Source organism: Leptonotus elevatus, chromosome 8 (assembly GCF_054856555.1).
Source record: "Leptonotus elevatus isolate MCC_2025b chromosome 8, RoL_Lele_1.0, whole genome shotgun sequence".
NCBI classification, from domain to species: domain Eukaryota; kingdom Metazoa; phylum Chordata; class Actinopteri; order Syngnathiformes; family Syngnathidae; genus Leptonotus; species Leptonotus elevatus.
In genome coordinates this window covers 18786372-18806344 of record NC_141246.1, presented here as the reverse complement: position 1 = coordinate 18806344, position 19973 = coordinate 18786372, and the positions used below count along the sequence as shown (strand labels likewise).

The 19973-nt window shown below is 39.1% G+C and overlaps 1 protein-coding gene across 1 annotated transcript; it reads left to right on the top strand.

Annotated features, from left to right (window-relative positions):
* Window positions 1–1450: 1450 nt before the first annotated feature.
* inab (internexin neuronal intermediate filament protein, alpha b) lies at window positions 1451–6248 on the top strand. Its single transcript, XM_086081903.1, has 3 exons — window positions 1451–2525; window positions 2987–3111; window positions 3512–6248. The coding sequence occupies exons 1-3, from the start codon at window positions 1479–1481 to the stop codon at window positions 3780–3782; spliced, it is 1443 nt and encodes a 480-aa protein (XP_085938029.1). The 5' UTR covers window positions 1451–1478; the 3' UTR covers window positions 3783–6248.
* Window positions 6249–19973: the final 13725 nt, after the last annotated feature.

The following is a 19973-nucleotide window of genomic DNA, read 5'->3' as shown; positions in this document are numbered from 1 at the left end:
GGTAAACTTCACAATAATCTCTAAAAATAAATAAAATAACCTGCAAAATAGAACCCAAGATAAACCCCGTAATGTATGAATTTCGAACCCAAATACAAATTATGTGATAAATGAACAGCAAAGTAAAAATGAACCACTGTATTCACACTCTGGTGGTGGTAAACTAAGTAGCCACAGCTGCCCTGGAGCAGACTGACAGAAGCTTGGCTGCCACTGTGCACCTATGGCTCTTCTGACCACCACCAAACATCTGCAACGTCCATACACCAGTGTGAGTAACACTCAGGCAATGTGTGTGAAGCGGGAATCGAACAGCAGACCTTACGGTTACTGGACAACTGGCTCTACCCCTGATCCAAAGCCGCTACTTGTCATTGCTTATTCACCTGAAGTTTAGCCTTGCGTATAACATTTTGTGTGATGTATAGATTGTGAACATTTAGTGACAATGAAAGCTGTTATAAAACGTTTAAAATGATCATTCAAGGCATTTTTTATTTGAACGCTGAACGGCAAAGAGTCATCAGATATCCAGTCATTTGTACAATATTTTGCACTTGACTTTTGGCTGTGACAAACTTCTATTAACAACTGGATCTAGGCTATTTAAAGATGACATTAAAAAAAAGTTTAATAAAATACTAGTAATGCATTTTTAATGCATTCTATATACAAATAATAACAAATTATGTAATAAGATGAATACTGAATATGTTTTGGGGGTAGGGGGGGATTTTGAGATGATGTAAATGTAAATGTAAATCCTCGGTGGGCTGGATTAATGAGTGATGCAGGCCGTACTTTGCCCACCCCGCCCTGCTTGTATCTAGATGGGTGGAATTTATTGTCTCTCATGGATGTCAGCAATTACCCAGCACTTTGTCTTTCCAACAGAGGGCAGCAAAGTCATATTTTTGAATGCTGAAGTGCAGTTGGGAAAGACACAAAACAATTTTAATAAAAAGTGTTTGTCTTTCACACATTTTAAAACGAATTGAAATTGCATGCAGAATGCAGAGTTTGTTCATTGGAATAACAAAAATCTTAAACTATGTTTCGAGAGATCACTTTTGGACTCGAAGACAGTAGCCTCATGGGCTGGATGTGGGTATATGCAAGTTCTCGCAGTTATAGAGATAAATATCCAATTCAGTTTTGTTTAAAAAAAAAAATCATGTATCGTCTACTGTAAACTGTAAACTGTCCTTTGTCTCCAAATAACATGCATCTAACAAACAAACAAAAAGGCGTTTATAGTGGTCATAGCTGTGAATTTGTCGTCAAGGTGTGGCTCTAAAAACGAAATAAAAAAATATCAATGTAATTTGTGTGTGTGTTTTTTAAAATTATTATCTCACTGTCTTGTCTTGACCCGCATTTGGCGCTATTAACTATGCGTCTTCATTAACGATCGCGCTGCCCCCGCCTATAAAAACGGAGACGCGCCCATATGCGCTTCTTACTCCATTCAAGGCACGATGAGCTACGGATCTGAAGTCTACTCCTCTTCCTCCTACCGAAGGATGTTCGGGGAATCTCCCCGCTATGCATCCTCTCCATCTCGAACAGCCATGAGCGTATCTTCGCGGGGAGGTTACCGAGCCTCCTCCGCATCCCGGAGCAACCTTTCATCCGCGGGCGCATACGCCCGAAAGTCCGGACGCTCCTACTCGTCCATGCCTCTGGAGACCTTCGACCTGGCTCAGAGCAGCGCCCTCAATAATGAATTTAAAATTGTACGCACTAATGAAAAGGAGCAAATGCAGGGTCTCAATGACCGCTTTGCCATGTTCATTGAGAAAGTGCGCAACTTGGAGCAGCATAATAAAGTGCTGGAGACGGAGCTGGTCGCCCTGCGCCAGAAGCAGGCGGAACCATCCCGCCTCGCCGAGCTGTACCAGCAGGAGATCCGCGAACTGCGCTCCCAGCTGGATGAGCTCAACGGGGAGAAGTCCCAGCTCCTCATCGAGAGAGATAGCATTGACGATGACCTCCAGAAGCTCAGGGGGAAATATGAAGAAGAGTTTCGTGCCCGGGAGGAGGCGGATGCTACTCTCAAAGCTTTCAAGAAAGATGTGGAAGATGCCACCATGGTGCGCCTAGATCTTGAGAAGAAGGTGGAATCTCTCCTGGATGAAATCAACTTCCTGAGGAAGGTGCACGATGAGGAGGTGGCCGAACTCACGGATATGATCCAGGCTGCTCAGGTCTCCGTGGAGATGGAGGTCGCCAAGCCGGACCTGACCTCCGCCCTCAAGGAAATTCGAAGCCAGTACGAGTCGATGTCCTCCAAGAACCTGCAGTCGGCCGAGGAGTGGTACAAGACAAAGTTCGCCGACCTCTCTGAGCAGGCCACCCGCAGCAATGATACCATCCGCGCCAGCAGGGAGGAAATGAGCGAGTTTAGGAGGCAACTGCAGTCCAAGACCATCGAAATTGAGAGTCTGAGAGGCACTAATGAGTCCCTGGAAAAGCAGCTCAGGGAGATGGAGGACAGACACGGCGCGGAGATTGGAAACTACCAGGTAATAAAATCTTATTTACAATGTATCTTCTCATTTAATGTACAATTATTTGGGTTTATCAGTTAAAAAGAAAAATATATTAAAAAGAAAGAAACAAAGGGCTGTGGGCTACAAGCTCTGTCCGTGGTTCTGAATTTCCACTGGGACTTCTCGGCTCAGCATCTGCGACTGACAACGCCCACGTCCTTATGTTCTCTGTCATCATCTTGCAAAATATGCTTTTCTTTGAGTTGCATTTTACTCAAATGCGTTCAGCTTTTACTGTACAGACAGTTGAGGTACACGACCAGTTAATAAACATAAAACCACAAAAAACTTTGCACAAAATGCAATGAAAGGTTCCAGAATGCTGGCAAAGAGATGATTCTTATCACAGCATTGCATGTCCTTTAAGATGTCTGTTGCCTCTGATAGGATTTAATTATTTAACATGCAGCCTGTTAATACATCTTTTTTTACAGGATGGCATAGCAGAGCTGGAGAATGATCTGAGGGCCACTAAAAGTGAGATGGCTCGTCACTTGAGGGAGTACCAAGATCTGCTGAATGTCAAGATGGCTCTTGATATTGAGATAGCAGCATATAGGTAGGACATATAAAATATGTTCCATAAAAAAAACAACGCCACAACAGACCACAATTTGCTGCCATTTTTTAGTTTTAGAAGTTGACTGACAGAATACATTTTGTGAAGCTAAGTCATTTGTACTCAACATGTTTCCTTGGCATCTGGTGTACCCCAGGGGTCAGTATTGGGGCCCAAATTATTTTTTTTCTCTTTATCAATAATAAAAAATTTGTTTTGGTAATATTTTTGTTCAGGCAGTAATTTACAATTGCTGATACATGACATTAATACTGAATTGATGATAGTAAAATGTTGGTTTAATATCAGTTAGTGTTAAATTGGGGTAAAACTAAAAAATATATATTTGTTGTCATTTTCAGTTTTCTTATTAAGCCCTTCTCATTATTATCATCTGTAGGAAGCTGCTGGAAGGTGAGGAGACCCGCATAGGGACAGGGATCACCTATCCTAGCCCATCCTTAATTTCAGGCGGCGGACAAAGCTACAACTACCAGTCCCGCATCTACACCAGCTCTGGCAAGAGCTCCAAGAGCAAGGATGAGAGCCCGCCGCAGAGCAAGGCAGGGAGCAAGGCCACACACGAGGTTTATGAGGAGACAGTGGTCACCACTAAAAAGGTGGAGAAGCAGCCAGATGCCGGTGATAACTTCACCAATCAGAAAAACTAGGAGCCTAGAGTAAGCCTGTTAGACCACTAAACCTTATTTGTCTTGCAAACCCCGCCCTCCTTCTTGTAGCATTTTCCATACTATAACAAACCCAGTGTCTTTCCATTTACATCACAGGGACCTAAGATGCTAGTTTGCCTTCTCATCGACATCTTGTGTTGGATTTGCAGATAGAGTTTGAGATGTAGAGGTTTATTTCATGTTGCTCTAGGTCCCCCCTTAAATAACGCACATTCCCCAAATGAAAGCATCATACCTTAACTCCATTCTATCAGTCACTCTATTCAAGACCACTTAGTTCTCTTTTGTGTGTTTATCATTCACTTACCGAGAAGAACCAGCTTTTAGGCGGCACATGCTAGAACATGTGGTCTTATCCAGTACAGTACTCAACTGCTTGTTCACACTTGCATCATACAGATGCACACAATAGATCACAACTGGTCAAACACCACTTCCACAAACACAAGAAAAAAATGCGGGTGCAACCACAGTGCACACTTCAAGGACAAATGCTTTCAACACGTCACCTATATACTCAATTCAACTTCTATAGATGATAGGTTTAAGAGTGTAGTAAGAAAGCACACACAATTACAAGAAGCCATCCAGAGTTAATGCATGGTTGGCCCAAATGACTAACTCGTAATGTTGCTTAATTAACTCAAAATCGAGAGAAAAAGAAAAAAAATCAACTTGCACAAATTTTCAAATCAATGCTGGTGCATTCATTGTGCATGCATGAGAGCAGCACATGAGGGTGGACATCCTCAATGGAACACTGCCCTTTCTTACTTCTTGAATAAATATATTAGTACAGCAGTTGTAATATTAGATGAGCAAAAAATAATTGTGTGTAAAGCGAGCTTAACTTGCATGGCGTATGTAGATGTCATCCTCTGCCTCCATTGCTCATTCAAGCACAATGACTGGATTTGAGGGTTGGCCCATGCTGCCCTTTTCTGCCATTGACCATACACTGCAGATAGTGTTTGTTATAAGCTTTAGGGGAAAGTCAACCCAAACTGTTTCTTTTCAATAATATGTGCTATGCAGCCCCACTAGTCTAAACATGGTATTCGGATTAATAGTGTGTTTGTGGAATACGAGTTAAGCAACAAAATCCGCCCGTTTGTATCCATCTCAGGGGGCGGCCATTTTGTCACTTGCTGTCGACTGAAAATGACATCACAGTTGCTCAGGGCTCAGATAACGCCAAATCATGACTCAACTGTTTTCTGAATCTGAGCCGTGATTGGTCATTACCTGAGCCCTCAGGGACTGTGACGTCATTTTGAGCAAGTGACAAAATGGCTGCCCCCTAAAATGGATTAAAACGGGTAGATTTTGCTGATTAACTAATTAGTGGCGGCACATACAACATATTGATTGGGTTGATTTCCCCTTCAAGAGAATACTTTTTTTTTTTAATGCGGTGATGTATTGAATAAAAAAGATAACCATTTGATAACTTAACGAAGAATAATGCACAGGAAATTGTTAATACTTAAGCGCAAAAAGCTGACATTTCCCACACTTTCTGACAATGACTATGAAAGCCCATTTTGAGTCCACAATCCATATCATTCAACCTGAAGACCCACGCTATCATCGGCAGTTAAAATACAGCCGATATACAGCCGAAAAGCACCAGATTGTTTCAAATGTGACCTCTCGCTTTCACATTTTGGCCATGACTGGATAAAACGTCTGTTGTAGTTCGACCTCACCGGTAGAAACCTTTTAGTGAGCCGCTTGTAGCTCACTTTTTTTTCGCTTGCTTGCAGCCAGTTTCAACACAGCAATGTTAGTCTTGTGCTACTCGCCACGGCAGACCTCGCCCTGACAAGCTGCACTCACACAATGCGATTGTACAACAGAATGTTCTGGAATGGCTTGTTATATTCGTGGCTTGGGAACGATCCATATGTTAGTACTGTAGTGTGTATTTGTATTGCTATGCAGTGGCCTATCCTAAAAGGACTTTGGAAGAAAAATGTCACTAGCACATGTAAATGTATGTTTGCTGCATTCCTGAGTAACAAAAGCTTTTAAAACCACACTGCAAACCAAATAAAATGTCAAAGGTGTCTAAATATACCACTACTGCAACACTGCCAAAAATAATGCACATGCAGCACCGGGTCATGGCATGACATTCCAAACAGTGTGTCAAAATGTCCAACGCAAGGATCAATAGTTTGCCATAGAATAAATAATGTAGGATTAAAAAATGCCTTAAAACACCAGCAGCTTCGCATCTGGCCATGTGCGCGGTGCAGATGATTCCGTCAAGTGGGGTGTTTGATCATTATTTGCATTTATTTACTGTAGAGCTACCATGACAATTAAAAATTAGGGATTAAATGTTGTTGATATGTTATCCTCGTTAGGATTTCAACTTGCTATGTATTGCTGTGAGACACTATCTCAATAAAGATTTGACATTGGCGAAGCTGCACAGGATTTTGGTATTTGTGTTTTTTGTGGATTACTGATTTGACATTTGGGGGGCTCAGACACAAGGGATTATGTCTAAATATGCATAGTGCACAAAACGCACGGTGCTTTAATCATCAGTGTTGGGTTGTAATAGAATAGCGGTTTAGTAATTTTTAGGTTTGTTTCTTTTTTGTTGCTTAGGCATAGCTGCCCTAATTTGCATTCTAAAGATCAACTCATCCAAGTCTTGAGTCTTCAATTTATACATGGCACTTATGAATAATTTTTTCTTTAATGTATCAGTAAAAATAGCTGTCACCAATAGACACTAGAGAGGCGTCTCCTTTTGAATATCTTATTTTTCTAAAATTGGACAAAGTGCAACGTGCATATCGCAGAGATGATAGACGACCTGCTGCAGTACTCCCTGCACAAGCCCCTTTACCACTGCTCAACAAACAGACACGCAACCTTGAGCATCACGTACCCGTTTGTGAATAGTCCGTCCCTTTTTGTTGCGCATCGATTGGGTGGAACAGCCTTGGAGCTTGTAATGTGCATGTGTGATGCGATCAAAGATTTATACCTCTGCAATGCTCCAAGCAGACGCTGTGGTAACGGCCTCTGAAGCGCCACTATAAAAGCTCTGCCGCGAAACAGCTCTCTCTGATTTGCTTTAAAATAAAATGTACAACCAAGTTTCCAAGCCCTCCCTCATATCCACGGCAAACACACGAGAGTATTAAAACGCATGGATAATTGCTTCTACCTTGTAAAAATGTGATCTCATATAAAATATTCAAACTGGGATTAATTTGATATTCGCAGTTGCTGAAGAAGAGCGTTGGTGGTGTGTAATCCCACTGCAATCAGTGTACTTTGCAGTTAAACCATTCCTCAAGCGTATTGTTATATTTATTGCAGACTCTGTTCTTATGACAATTCATACATTGTCGGCTCTATATTCATAGACGGTGCGGCTGCGCTAGAGCATATAAACCAGCGTACGCTGACTTTCATGCGGAAGCAAGCCTTGATGTGCTTGTTTGGGAATTTGGTTCCTTTGACATGCGCCCGGCACACCTGACAATTTGGTGGTTGAAATTGCACTAAACTTTATCCCTGCTGGAACTACGTCTAAGTATTGGCGCAGGTAGTGTAACGCAATTTTGCTGAATTTGATTGAAGTGCAGGCAGTCCGATTTTGAGCTCCACGGACGGGCGTGGTGGATGTCATCATATTTAATTCATAAATATGACAACAGTGTGCATAAAACCCTACTACTGCTACTAAAATTAATTAATTGAATGCCTTATTATTATTATTACACATTATTTAGGTGTCAAAACCAGGTCCAGAAAGCAAAAACCCTGCCAAGCCACAGGTGTGGCTACTCAAAGACAGGGAGCTAGTTTACCTGCCAGTTAAGTAGAAGCACCTGCCAAAAAGCCAACCTATGGCAGGGTTTTTACTTTCTGAACCTCCAGCAAATCAGTTTTTCCTTCCTCCATGTATGTCAAGGACTGTGTGCCTCTCATGCACTGATTTTAAATTGAATGAGAGGAGCCGCTTTCTAATGGCGGCGAATCAAATTGGCTGTGTTCACCCCAACAATGGTGAAAAACGCTCGTTTTAAACTGCGCCAAGCTATGTGCGTCTGTGTAAATACCAAAACAAAGTCTAGTCCGCCCCTGCACAAATTCAGACCATGCTTAGCGCGAGACTTGCGATGGTCATGAAAATACAGTATGGAGCCCTAAATGTCATTATGTGACCAATCTCTTAATAGTATTTAATCAAAACCTTTTTTCATGGTGTTTGTCACGTCACTATTTACTTACCACTCCAAACAGATTTAAAATAAAAACAAAAATCTACCTTATGTTACCCGCACGTGACCTTTGCTGAGTGTCTGTGTGAGGCAGAGCCACTGATAAAATTGAGACTCACGCATGATTACAAATTTCACCTGTTTGTCAACCTCACTGGATGACAATCATTTGGCTTTTCAAATGTACTTACAGTATACTCTGCATAAATAAATATTATTTCAATCCTTTTTTCTAACTCTGGATATCCAGGTTGAGTGTGTTGCAGGTGGTCTCTCAATTGTTTTCAGAGCGCCATGAGATGAGGTTAGTACAGGGGTCAGCAACCTTTACTGTCAAAAGAGCCATTTTAGGCCAAACAACAAAAAAATCTGTCTGGAGCCTCGAAACCTTTGAACATTGTGATGAACGAAACAATGTGTTAGTGTTAGTCTAATGTACTGAGGACCCAAGAGCTAATTGGAGCTGCCCAAACACAAAAATATGCAGCACCCAATACAAGATTCAATGGATATCCTGGATATTCAACAATACTTTGTTTTCCATAATTTTTTTGATTTTCTGGCTTGTGTCAATTTTCTGACATTGTTAGCAAATTTTTTCTGCCTCATTTCTGCCTTTTTGGGGGGAGATTTTATGGCTACTTTTTTATTTTTTGTTATCAATTTTCTGACATTTTTGGCAATTTTGTGGACATTTTATAATAATTTTGAGGATTTCTTCTTTTGTTTTTTTGGACATTTTATAGTACAGTATAATACTTTTTGAACGTTTTATTTTCTGACTTTTTTGTTGTTGTCAATTTTCTGACTTTTGACAATTCCAAAGACATTTTATGGTAATTTACTGCTTCCTTTCTTCCTTTTTGGACAATTTATGGTCACTCTTTTTTTGTGTGACATTTTAGGTATTTTTTTTAAAATTGTTTTCATCTACCTTTGGTCTCTTTTTTTCTGACAACTTAAAAATTTAAATTCGGATTTTTTTTGAATATTTAGAGATGTATTTATCTAAATCAATAATTGATTTAAAGACTATTTTAATCAAAAAATAATAATAATAAGATTCTACTTTTTTTTTTTTTTTTTTTTTTTTGAGATCACAGGGAGCCACAAGAGAGGGGTTAAAGAGCCCTGGGTTAATAGATCACAGTATACAAGCAGATGACACTAGAGAAAACTGATTGAATTGTAGCCCCTTCAGACCAGCATTTTTTCTGTTGGGCAAAATGTATTTATTTTTGCTGATTTTTCTTTCTTTCTTTCTGGCTTTTCCCATATAAGAACAACATGGAAATGTTTTTGGGGGGTTATCTCATGTTTTTAGAGGTTATAGTGTACACCAGGAAAATATGGCTGTAATGTGTTGTAAACATAAGCTTATATGCAACATTTTTAACATGAACATCATGCAAATCAACTTGCGATTGTGATTGGTTGTGTAAGATCCAATCATGAAGTTAGAGGTGTTGACATCATCCAAATTATGTGTTTTATTGGTTTAGACATCTGAATATGTCATGTCCACTGGGACCATCTATGGGTCTGAATGGGTTAAGTAAGGGGTACAATCTTTTAATGCTATTTTGATTTTACAAAACTATTAATGGGTTTTACAATTTAAAATCTGCAAATATATAGGCACGGTGGCAGACTGCTTAGCACATTCGCATCACAGTCTAGAAGTTGTGGGTTCAAATTAATGTGAGTGTGAATGTTCGTTTTCTAGGGTGTGTCCACCTCTCACCCAAAGACAGCTGGGATCAGCTTCAACACACCAACAACCCTAGTCAGGATGAGGGGTACAGAGAATGATTAATTGATGGATTCTGTAAATGCTCTGCAGCTACCATAACAGCTGCTTCAACCCAAAAAGTCATTTTAGTAACTTTGTTGTTATTTCTGTTCATGGTAAAAGTACTTTAATTATTTTCAATGTTCTCCATTCACAATCACAGGGACAAAAGAGAAGACAACTAACAAAGAAATAAATGAAATGAAGAGCTGACAATGCTATGATATCATTGATTCGTAATACCTTTTCAATCCATTACAGTCATCAAATATTTTAGAACCAAACGTGTTTGGGCTCATAACAGTAATTAAAGTTCAACCATCCAGAACGAGAGACATTTGGTTGAATCGGTTGAGCGACGGCGTAGTCACACAATCAATAGAAAACAGTCAGCCTCATCACATGTCATCACTAAAATTAGGAAACTTTGATCACATTCTCACAAATTCTCACTCTGGTGATAGAGTAAAGACCACCACCCATTTAAAATATAAGAGTAAGTTTTGACATCTTGGGTTTAGTTCTTTAATTATAAAAGTACATTATTTGCTTGATTTATAGTCACAAAGTACTTTTAATACTTCACAAAGGGTAATGAGAATTTGTAATGCAGTGCAAAACTATTATATAATAATGTAATGCTTCTTTAAATAGAGAAGCAGACCATTTCAATACATTATTCATATGAGCCGTTCTATTATACGCCTGAATGACAGGCCTTTATTTTAATTTCTGTCTCTGTGCCAGTAAAGAAAGTGTTAATTCACTGCTGTTGCCTTGGAATCTGTTGCTAGCATCCCTCTGCACTGGCAGCCTTAGGGAGTGAAGAGTGTTGAGAGCTGAAGTGAGGCTTAATGCACAAAGGGGAACAAGAGGTTTATAAGCACGTTGAACATTTGACATTTAGTGTTTATCTTAATGAATGACAAAAAACAACAACGTATATTAACCAAACGATATGAATTCCTTGCCTGGCAGAAAGTGCTGCATCGTTTTGAGGCAGACCTTGTGTTGCACCTTGTTAACCAAGCCATCACAGTTTCTTTTTTTTCCTTCCTCCGGGCTAATAATAGCAAAGCCAGCAGAGGCGTACATACAGGCTGACGGGTGGAAGATAATTTTCCCTGATGAAAGGAATTCCTCATCTTGCTTCCTGACCTTTGGAAGAGATTCCCTATACAGTATAGGTGGACATCGTTGCATGGCATTACACACCTGACAAAATTGCTGGTACCCCACAGATAACGCCACAGTGATCAAAGAAGTAACTTGAATCTGACAACTGTAATAATGAATAAAAAATGGCAGGAAAATTAGCCAGTGAAATTCAGTCATTGCTTTAGAATTGTGGCTCAAAACAATTATTTTCTGAAAACCAACTCATAATAAAATGCCTGGACAAAAATGATGATACCCTCAACTTAACTCATTCACTGCCATTGACGGCTATAGACGTCAAAAATTCATTTGAACTATTTCTATTAGTTTAACATTTTTTTCCACTTTTGTTAACAAGAGTATGAAAACCTAGGAAAAAAAATACTGTACATTTGGAACAGATATAAAATTTGTGATTAATCGTGAGTAGTAGTAGTAGGGTAGTGAAGTCATGCGATTAATTACGGAAAACATTTAATCCCCTGATGCTCCTAATTCTTAATCTTTTCTTCTTTCTTTCTTTTTTATTTTAAATATATATTTATTTAAAGAAAATACTATTAAAAATTAGGAACAACAGGCGATAATTTTTTAAAATCATAATTAATTGCATGACTAGTTAACTCAATCAATCAATTTATTTCATTAATTTTTAAAAGAAAAAGGACAATAAAAAGCAAAATTCACATTCCAAATAAAGCAAAAGAATGAAAGGGGACAGAAAGAAGTAAAACTTGTTTTGTCTGCCCTTGATCAACAACAACAACAAAAAAACTCAGGATGAATCACAAATTGTATGTGTTCTAAATGCACAATAAAAAAATGTTTTCTAGGTTTTCATACTCTTGTTAACAAAAGTGGAAAAAAAATTTAACTAATAGAAATAGTTAAAAATGAATTTTCGACGTCTATAGCCGTCACTGCTATCAAATGATTTTTGTAATTTTCAGTGAGACCACTCAGAAGGTATTTTGGCCTCTCTTCATTGAGCAAACTATTTCACCTGTCTCAGGACTGAAGTGTGTTTTCTCCAGACAGCATCTTACTCACTGTTCCAATACTTTTGGAGGGCAGCGTGCATGAATGAAGATGTTCTTTTGGGTACTTGTAATCAGATGGGACTCATTATTCTGGAGACGGTTGGGAAGGGTGCAGAACGTCTGCAAAACAAGTTTAACCAATAGGGATGTTGCCCTCAAGACTAACGACTTATGTTACATGCATGGCTTTTGGAATCAGTTTGGTGTATACTGGATGTAGATGATGTAGAAGTAATCCTGTGATTTATATGTAAAACACAGCTGGGCAAAACTCAGGATTTGAGTTAATTCAATGGACAAATTTGAATTTGAATTGTCTCCGTCCCCACAGGATGTTGAATTAAGTTTGAATTTGAATTACAGGCAGTGGAAGTGAATTCAATGCACTTCAGAGAAAACCATTATAGTCATATGAGTGAATGTAATGAATGTATTTCACTAGTGTGCTCCAAATGTCTAAAATGTTTGGGCAGCCATTTTAAAGACTTAGCTAAAGCAAGGTATTCTGGGAAATGAAGTGCTGGTCAACCATCATATCCCACAATTTCAAAGTTTTTACAATCTTAATGATCTGTTTTACCTAACTAGGCTTTCAACGTTAACAAAACAATTGCTACACAGTGTGAGTGGTACTGGAGGCAGTTTTGTGTGAAGTGTTTTGCCCAAGGACACGACACATGACTTGGAAAGAGTGGGACTCAAACAGCGGACCAGCCGGTAACTGGACAACCGGCCGCCACAGCAACACAATAGCGTACACTTATTCCACAACCTTTCTTGAGACTTGATGGAGTCGTCCCTTTATATGATTTTTTTTCTTAATAAATACACTTCGATGTAAATGTATAACAATGTGGACAAAAAATGTTTTAGTTTTGTTTTCTGCAAGGAATCCTTTGATTTGCAGACCACAGTGTTTCCATCTTGGCAGAGGTCTGCACTCTATACCAATTGTCTATAGTTTGATTTTATTCCCCACAAAATACATCAGTCTTAAAATATGTACCAAAAAATGGGTGGGTTAAATGTTCATGTGTAAAATGTGTATGTTCTTGATCAAATAAAAAAATATATATAACAATTTATAGAAATGAATGTGCCAGTCATGTTCAGGGCATCCATCTAGCCATTTTTCCATATACTGCTTATCCTGTTCAGGGTCATAGGGAAATGGAGTTCAATGCCAGATGATTTAGGGTGAGGGATGGGTAGCTCATCAGTCAGTCACAAGGCTGACATAGAGATAGACAGAGGCCATTTATTTTTGACTTTTCATTTTCATAGCATTGAGTACAGTACTGGTACATGTTTCTGGACTGCGGGATTAAGATGGCAAAAACTCATGCATCACTCAGCCTATTAGGTGGTGACGCTCCTGGAGCTGCTGCTGCTGCTTTATCCATAATAGAGCAGCTGAGCTATTCCAGGATTTTCTGTTGGAACTGCAGATTATGACACAGCATTTTAGAACTCAACAAAACTCAAAGAGTAAAGATAGGATAAAGCTGACCCAAACTTCAAGGTGCAGAGCGAGATTACAGCCACGTTTGAAAAATACAATACTGTGTGTATCATGTCAAATGGTTGATCAAAGTGTTGTGCAGCAGTTGCAATGTACAATCTGAGCTCCCTCGCCATCTGTGCAACACATTTATTCCTGGCTTTGGATATTTTCATATTCTGAAATATTAAAATTACTTAATCACCATCTCGACTCCTTGTGGAGATTCATCACATGCAAAAAATAAGCAACGTTATTATTAGCTTTCACGTGGAAGAATAGCACATCTCCATGATCGCTAATTTCCTGTGCGACTGGACAGATGTGAAACTGGGTGAGGTCAGAGAACATCATCTTCTCTCATTAATCTTCCGACTGCACGTAATACTTCTTAAACATGTCTGTAAAACAATGTGTAATGTTCAGATGCTGCTTAACAGTCGCTTCAAATCTTGAGTGTGGGGAGATCAATGCAAGAGTTCACTCCAAAGCAAAATAAATTCCTGTTTCTCACGTCACAAAGAGACCTTGCTCATATGGTTCTTCGGCTGATTGAAGCAGAGGTGCAAGGGGAGATGAACCCAGGAGAACACTACAATAGGCTAAGGTTAATTATATCCCTGTTTTACCATGGTGATTGATTTTCAAGATCGAGGAGGGTCAGCAATCGTTTGGGCAATATAGCAGGTCACCTTGGACAAATGGACGACTGCAATGAAAATAGTACTTGCTTCACGACAATGTAAAAAAAAAAAGAGAAAAAAAAGACAACAATGTTATATTATATTAACAGCTCAAATCAATACATTTCATACAGTATTATTTGCTTTAGAATTTTAATGGCACAGGAGTGGCATAAAGGGTAGCCAGAAGGGGGAGGGGACAAAATATTAATGCATTAACAATAGCTATGCCAAGCAATAGTATTAACTACAATCAGCATTACATTAACTAAAATTACCCCTAAGTCTAGTGCTGCTGTTTTCTCTAGCTCTGGAATAAAATACATTGGTTGCAGTGTTGGGCTTTCCACAAAGTATTGATTTTCTGACCAATTGGTTTTTATTACTGCACACATTGACCTTGCAATCAAACACATCTTGACATTCTGTCATATTTAAAAAGGAGGTTAATTCATCAGTATTATTATTATTATCCAATACGACAACTGCAGTGCATCAAATTGAGCGGTGTGACGTATCAAAACGTCATCTCAACGTCATACTTTCACATTAGAGGCAAACACAAATAATGACATCCCCATTGCTGTGCAAAGTGTATTATGCATTCAGAAAGGAGGAATAAAGAGGACCTGCCTCCAGAGGCCATTTTATTGACAAATCTCCACACACTGTATGGACTTCAAACATCCACACATGCACTGGACAGCTGGAACGAGGAGCATGAGGATCACAGCTGGGGGAGGTGTTAGTCAGGCACCTCCCCTTTCATCAGTGATTCTTTTATGGGGAGGGGGACGCGCGCATCCACTTAAAAGACATAAAGATGGAATCGCTGTCTCTCATGCTGCATGCAATAATAACATTTCTGGACTGATTGATTTCTTGCACTGATTTATTAACAAGCAAACATGTTTAATGGCAGATTTGGAGAAGATGGATCCATGTCACTACACAGCCGTTCCCTTTGTTTACTTAAGCACTGTAACCAATTGACTGTAGAATTGACAAGAAATAACTGGCAGAAAAGTTGCCAGCTAATTCTTGTAAAATCTCATTTAATTAATGTGAAAATATATTACTGTATTTTTACAAGTATTTACTGTATATAAATTAGTTATTTACTGTATTTACTTTTACAGCAATTTGCGGTAATCTGCTAAAGTTGCCAGTAAATTCCTGTAAATTAATAATACAGTATGTCGTTGTGAAATCTATCCATCCATTTTCTTAACCGCTCATTCCTCAAAAGGGTCGCAGGAGTGCTGGAGCCTATCCCAGCTGGCTTTGGGCAGGAGTACACCCTGCCTGAACTGGTTGCCAGCCAATCGCAGGTCACACATAGACAAACAATTACACCTAGGGACAACTTTGGCATGTCTTTGGAATATGGGAGGAGAACGGAGCACCTGGAGAAAACCTACGCAGGCACTGGGAGAACATGCAAACTCCACCCCGGAAGGCCGAAGCCCGACTCGATCTCACGCCCTCAGCACTGGGAGGCGGACGTGCTAACCAGTCATCCACCGTGCCCGCACTCGTCGTACAATCAATCCTCGTTCTATAGCCAAGTGCACAAATGAATGTTAGCTGTAATGTTGCCTGTTTATCGGAGAAATGCAATGTGAAGATGCTGCAGACTTTCCTCACGTTAAAATATTATTCTTGTCCTTGCTCCGGTGACAATACAGGGTCTGCTATTTGCTTCTTCTCCTATAGAGATACCCGCCAAAATCCAACAATCTTTAGAGTATTTGCCTGTAATCCACTATATATGCCAAAACATAGCTGCTGTAAAATTTACAGTATTTGACCGCTAATTATACAGCAAACAAACAAATTACTGTACTTTGTTTTTACCCATAATTCACTTTATTTTACTCATATTGCATTGCTGTATAGTCAAATACTGTAAAATAAAATAAACAACAATGTTGTAATTTTTTACTGTAGATTTTACAGAAATTTGTTACAATGTGGCTTCCACTGTGGTGTCCTCCAATGACATCCTTTCTTGTTTCATGTTTTACTCGTTGTAGACTTGTTAACAGAATATAACATACTCATAACATAACATGAAAACATACGTAAATACACAACATTTGACGAGACAAGAGACACGACACGTGGCTGAGGAACCTGATTGGATGACACAAGGGATCGGGATGACAAGCACAGTTGGACATGATAAAACTTGACGTGACATTGACAAAGGGAGACGCAAGGAAACCATGACAACTGATGCCGCATTCGAGAAAGGTGGGAGTCGGCCATATCCCACTTGGATTCTGCCTGTTCCGACCTCAAAGACTTCGAAGCAAATGTAAACAACAAAGATGTCAGGAACAGTCAGTTGAAATCACGTTGGGTCGCGTTAAGTTACTTATTTTGAATAACTAAATTAATGTTGTAACAAATAAATAAGTAAATATGTTTATAATCGGGTAAATTATGTTTTGCCATTCACGGCCTTTGTCTCTACAGGGTTCGCCATTGTCGAGTGACATCAGATTTAAACCGGTTGGTGAAGTCCTTTTTTTTTTTTCTTCAGATTTCGCAACTTGGATTTCTGAGTTCAAAGGGTTATTCCTGTGCATGCTTCCTGTTATGAAGTCGGAAAAGTCTGACTTCCCAGCGTATGTGAATGCACCAAAAAAATCAAACCAAAATCAAACCAAACAGATCATGAACACCCTTTGAGGAAACCTAACCTTTTGCACTATTTTAATGAATCCTTGCTACTTTTTGTCTTATCTCAATCACCATGCCTGTTTTGAGAAAGGGAATTAAGCAATTTGTAAAAAAATAATATATATTTTTGTCAAAATGTAAAACATAATGAAAAAATGCAATAAAAACGTAAAACATCATCTTGCATTTTTCGGTATTCGTAATTTGGGGATTAACTTTATTAATTGATTAATAAAGTATGATTGAGATTTTGATGCATGGAGATTCATGTTCCTGAACAAAATTTGATGCAGCGCTGACATTTTTGTCAAATTGGCACAACTACAGCCCTAAGGCCTTAAGTCACACTACGTGTGCTTGCCACATCACAGGGTTTTCATCACGTCACTCTAGTTGACAGCATCCATTTTTATCCACACAGATTGAAGCAATGATTAGCGATGGACTGCTGCTGATTTGCTTCTCTGTGAGTCATTCAATCGAACCGGTTTGTCATGGGTGAATGCAGGCAGGGTGATTACAACACATTATTCAAGAGCTTCCCAGCTATGTGATATTATAACATTCATTCCTTTAAAGAGGAATGTAAAGACACTTATGTACATTTTATGTCTGTTTTCATTAATAACCTGTCATTACTGATTGAAGGTGTCTCAGAAGTGAGGGTAACTGAGCGGAAAAAACCTTCAGACACAGAGTGGATGAACATAATTGCCACAATTTATTATGGCGGTGATAACCAGATGTGCCTTTGACCTTATGACAAATAACAAAATCCTCCATGACAGGACATTCCTCATTGAAGTACAACATTTTTTTGTACCATAGGGGTGCACGTTATGGGTTGCACCTCATTGCCAATTATGAATCAACCACAAATGTTCCTCTGTGGACAAAATGCCATCTGATGATGATGATGCAACTTATGCATTTAAGTTTGATGGAGAACTTTGACATCTGAATTTAAATAAACTAGTGAGGATAAGCGGTTCAGAAAATGGATGGACGGACGGATTGATGGTGAAGTATTCCTATCTTTTGTGCACTACAACCACAGTAGTCGCTTAGCGTCTCATCGCTAGGACTACAGCATGGGTGTTTTTTCCTCCCTCTCTTGAGCACTGATTGCAGTGGTTCTCCGCCTTCTGGCAGTGTGCCCGAAGGCTGATATACTGTGTGTCACAGCACACACATAAACAACTATTGACTGACTACTAAACACCAAGCTTTCCATTACCATGACAAGGCCATAATTAAAGCTGATTTTTGGCCCTTGGGGTTAAAAGGCAAGGGAACCTTTCTGGCAGGCCATCTGCTAAAATATTTACTTACCACAATTATGGGGCTGAACGGATGTGTGAGAATGCTTATGTTGTTATTGTATTGTAGATGCAAGCTAACACCACAAAGTAAGATCAATGGACCCAGATCAGCTATTAATTAAAAAGCAGTTTAAAAGCTTGTATGGCCTGCCTGGCAGACGGGGAGAGGTTTTATATTGCTCAATTACGCACACAGTCCAGCCACAACATTTTGACATCTTGCTCAGTCTAATGAGATCCAAAGTATGGGCGGTTTCAAAAAAGCTGCCTTAGCAAATATAATCAATGCCAGTGTTTGATTGACATTGTAACTGTCAAGATTAATTTACCAGTGCACAGCTATATACACATATATGGCTTGGGTTCCCAAAGTTTGGGCACCCAAAATACAGTCAGTTTTTATTGAGTTGTCACTTGGACAAAGCTGTAAGCGTTTTTTTTTTTTTTTTAATAGAAAATTCATGTCTGTTGTGGTATTTATGATTAATTTACATGTCTACGTCAATGTCATTGAAATGCATTCTATGTTTTTATATGAGTGGTCCTAGGCAGAAACAAAATTTGAGGGAAATTTGAGAGACCCTGGCTGATGAATTTATTTATCTAGTAGTGTTCTGGTTTCATGGCTGCAACTGACAATAATAATCCTTAAGAAATTATCTAATCTGATAAATTGAGTTTTACAAGTAGATAGTGAGTGACAATCTTATGCAGTAGGTGTTGGGGAGGTCAAGCAATTACAGGATTTATCGAAAATGGATAAGTGGTATGAATAATGGATGGATGAATGGATGGACGGACGGATGGAAACAAGGCTATAGATGGGGAAAGGACAGCAAGTCAGCGGAAGGATGGCAGGTCTTGGTTACCGATTGGAAGATAGGCCCTACATGATCCGAGAGCATTGAGTCTAAAGTGGGAAGATGAGAGAGTGAGGCAGCAGACAAATCCAAATTGTGACCAGTTTATTTAACCTTATAAAGAGGCCGATAAGCTATCTAGCTTTTGCTTCAATTACATAATTTAGGAGTGGGGCTAGCTGGGAGAATGAGATGTCACTGTGTATTTGCTCGTTGGTTATTGGATCTAAGATGGCAGTATACGCTAATAGATAGCATCGTAATTACATACTCTCAGGAGGTTGATGACAACCCATTATTTTTCAGGCACATGGAAATATGCTGATTATTATTCTGATTTGTTAATTTTGGCTACAAACCAATGGCTAAAATATATGGGAGTAAGATGGAAACAGTTTCATGTTGTCATCATTGTACATGTAAATAAGCAAAACAGAATTCAGACGCAAAACTACCATTAATGCAGATTAAAATCAGCTTTGTTCCCATTTGAGATATTTTGTTACTACAGATCAATAAAGAGTCAGATCTAGAAAGACTTGATCATCTAGAATACCTTGTGCTTTCTATGTGTCAAATGTCCTCTTTTTGATCTTACCAGTCTGTGCATATGCGACCACACGTCTGTCTGCCAGAGGAGTCACTCCCTGAGGACATTCAAATCGGGCCGTCCACCTGCCCCTCCCTCTGGTGACAAAGAATGGCTGGAACAAAGGAAAATGACCCCCCACTCGAAAACACAATCAGCATGGCTTTACTGTGGAATACATACGTTAAAAAAAACAATGCCAATAGAATGTAGATGTTTTTAATCAAATACATTTATCTGTCCTTCACTTTCATGACAACAGGCAATGTAATCTTCCTAAATCC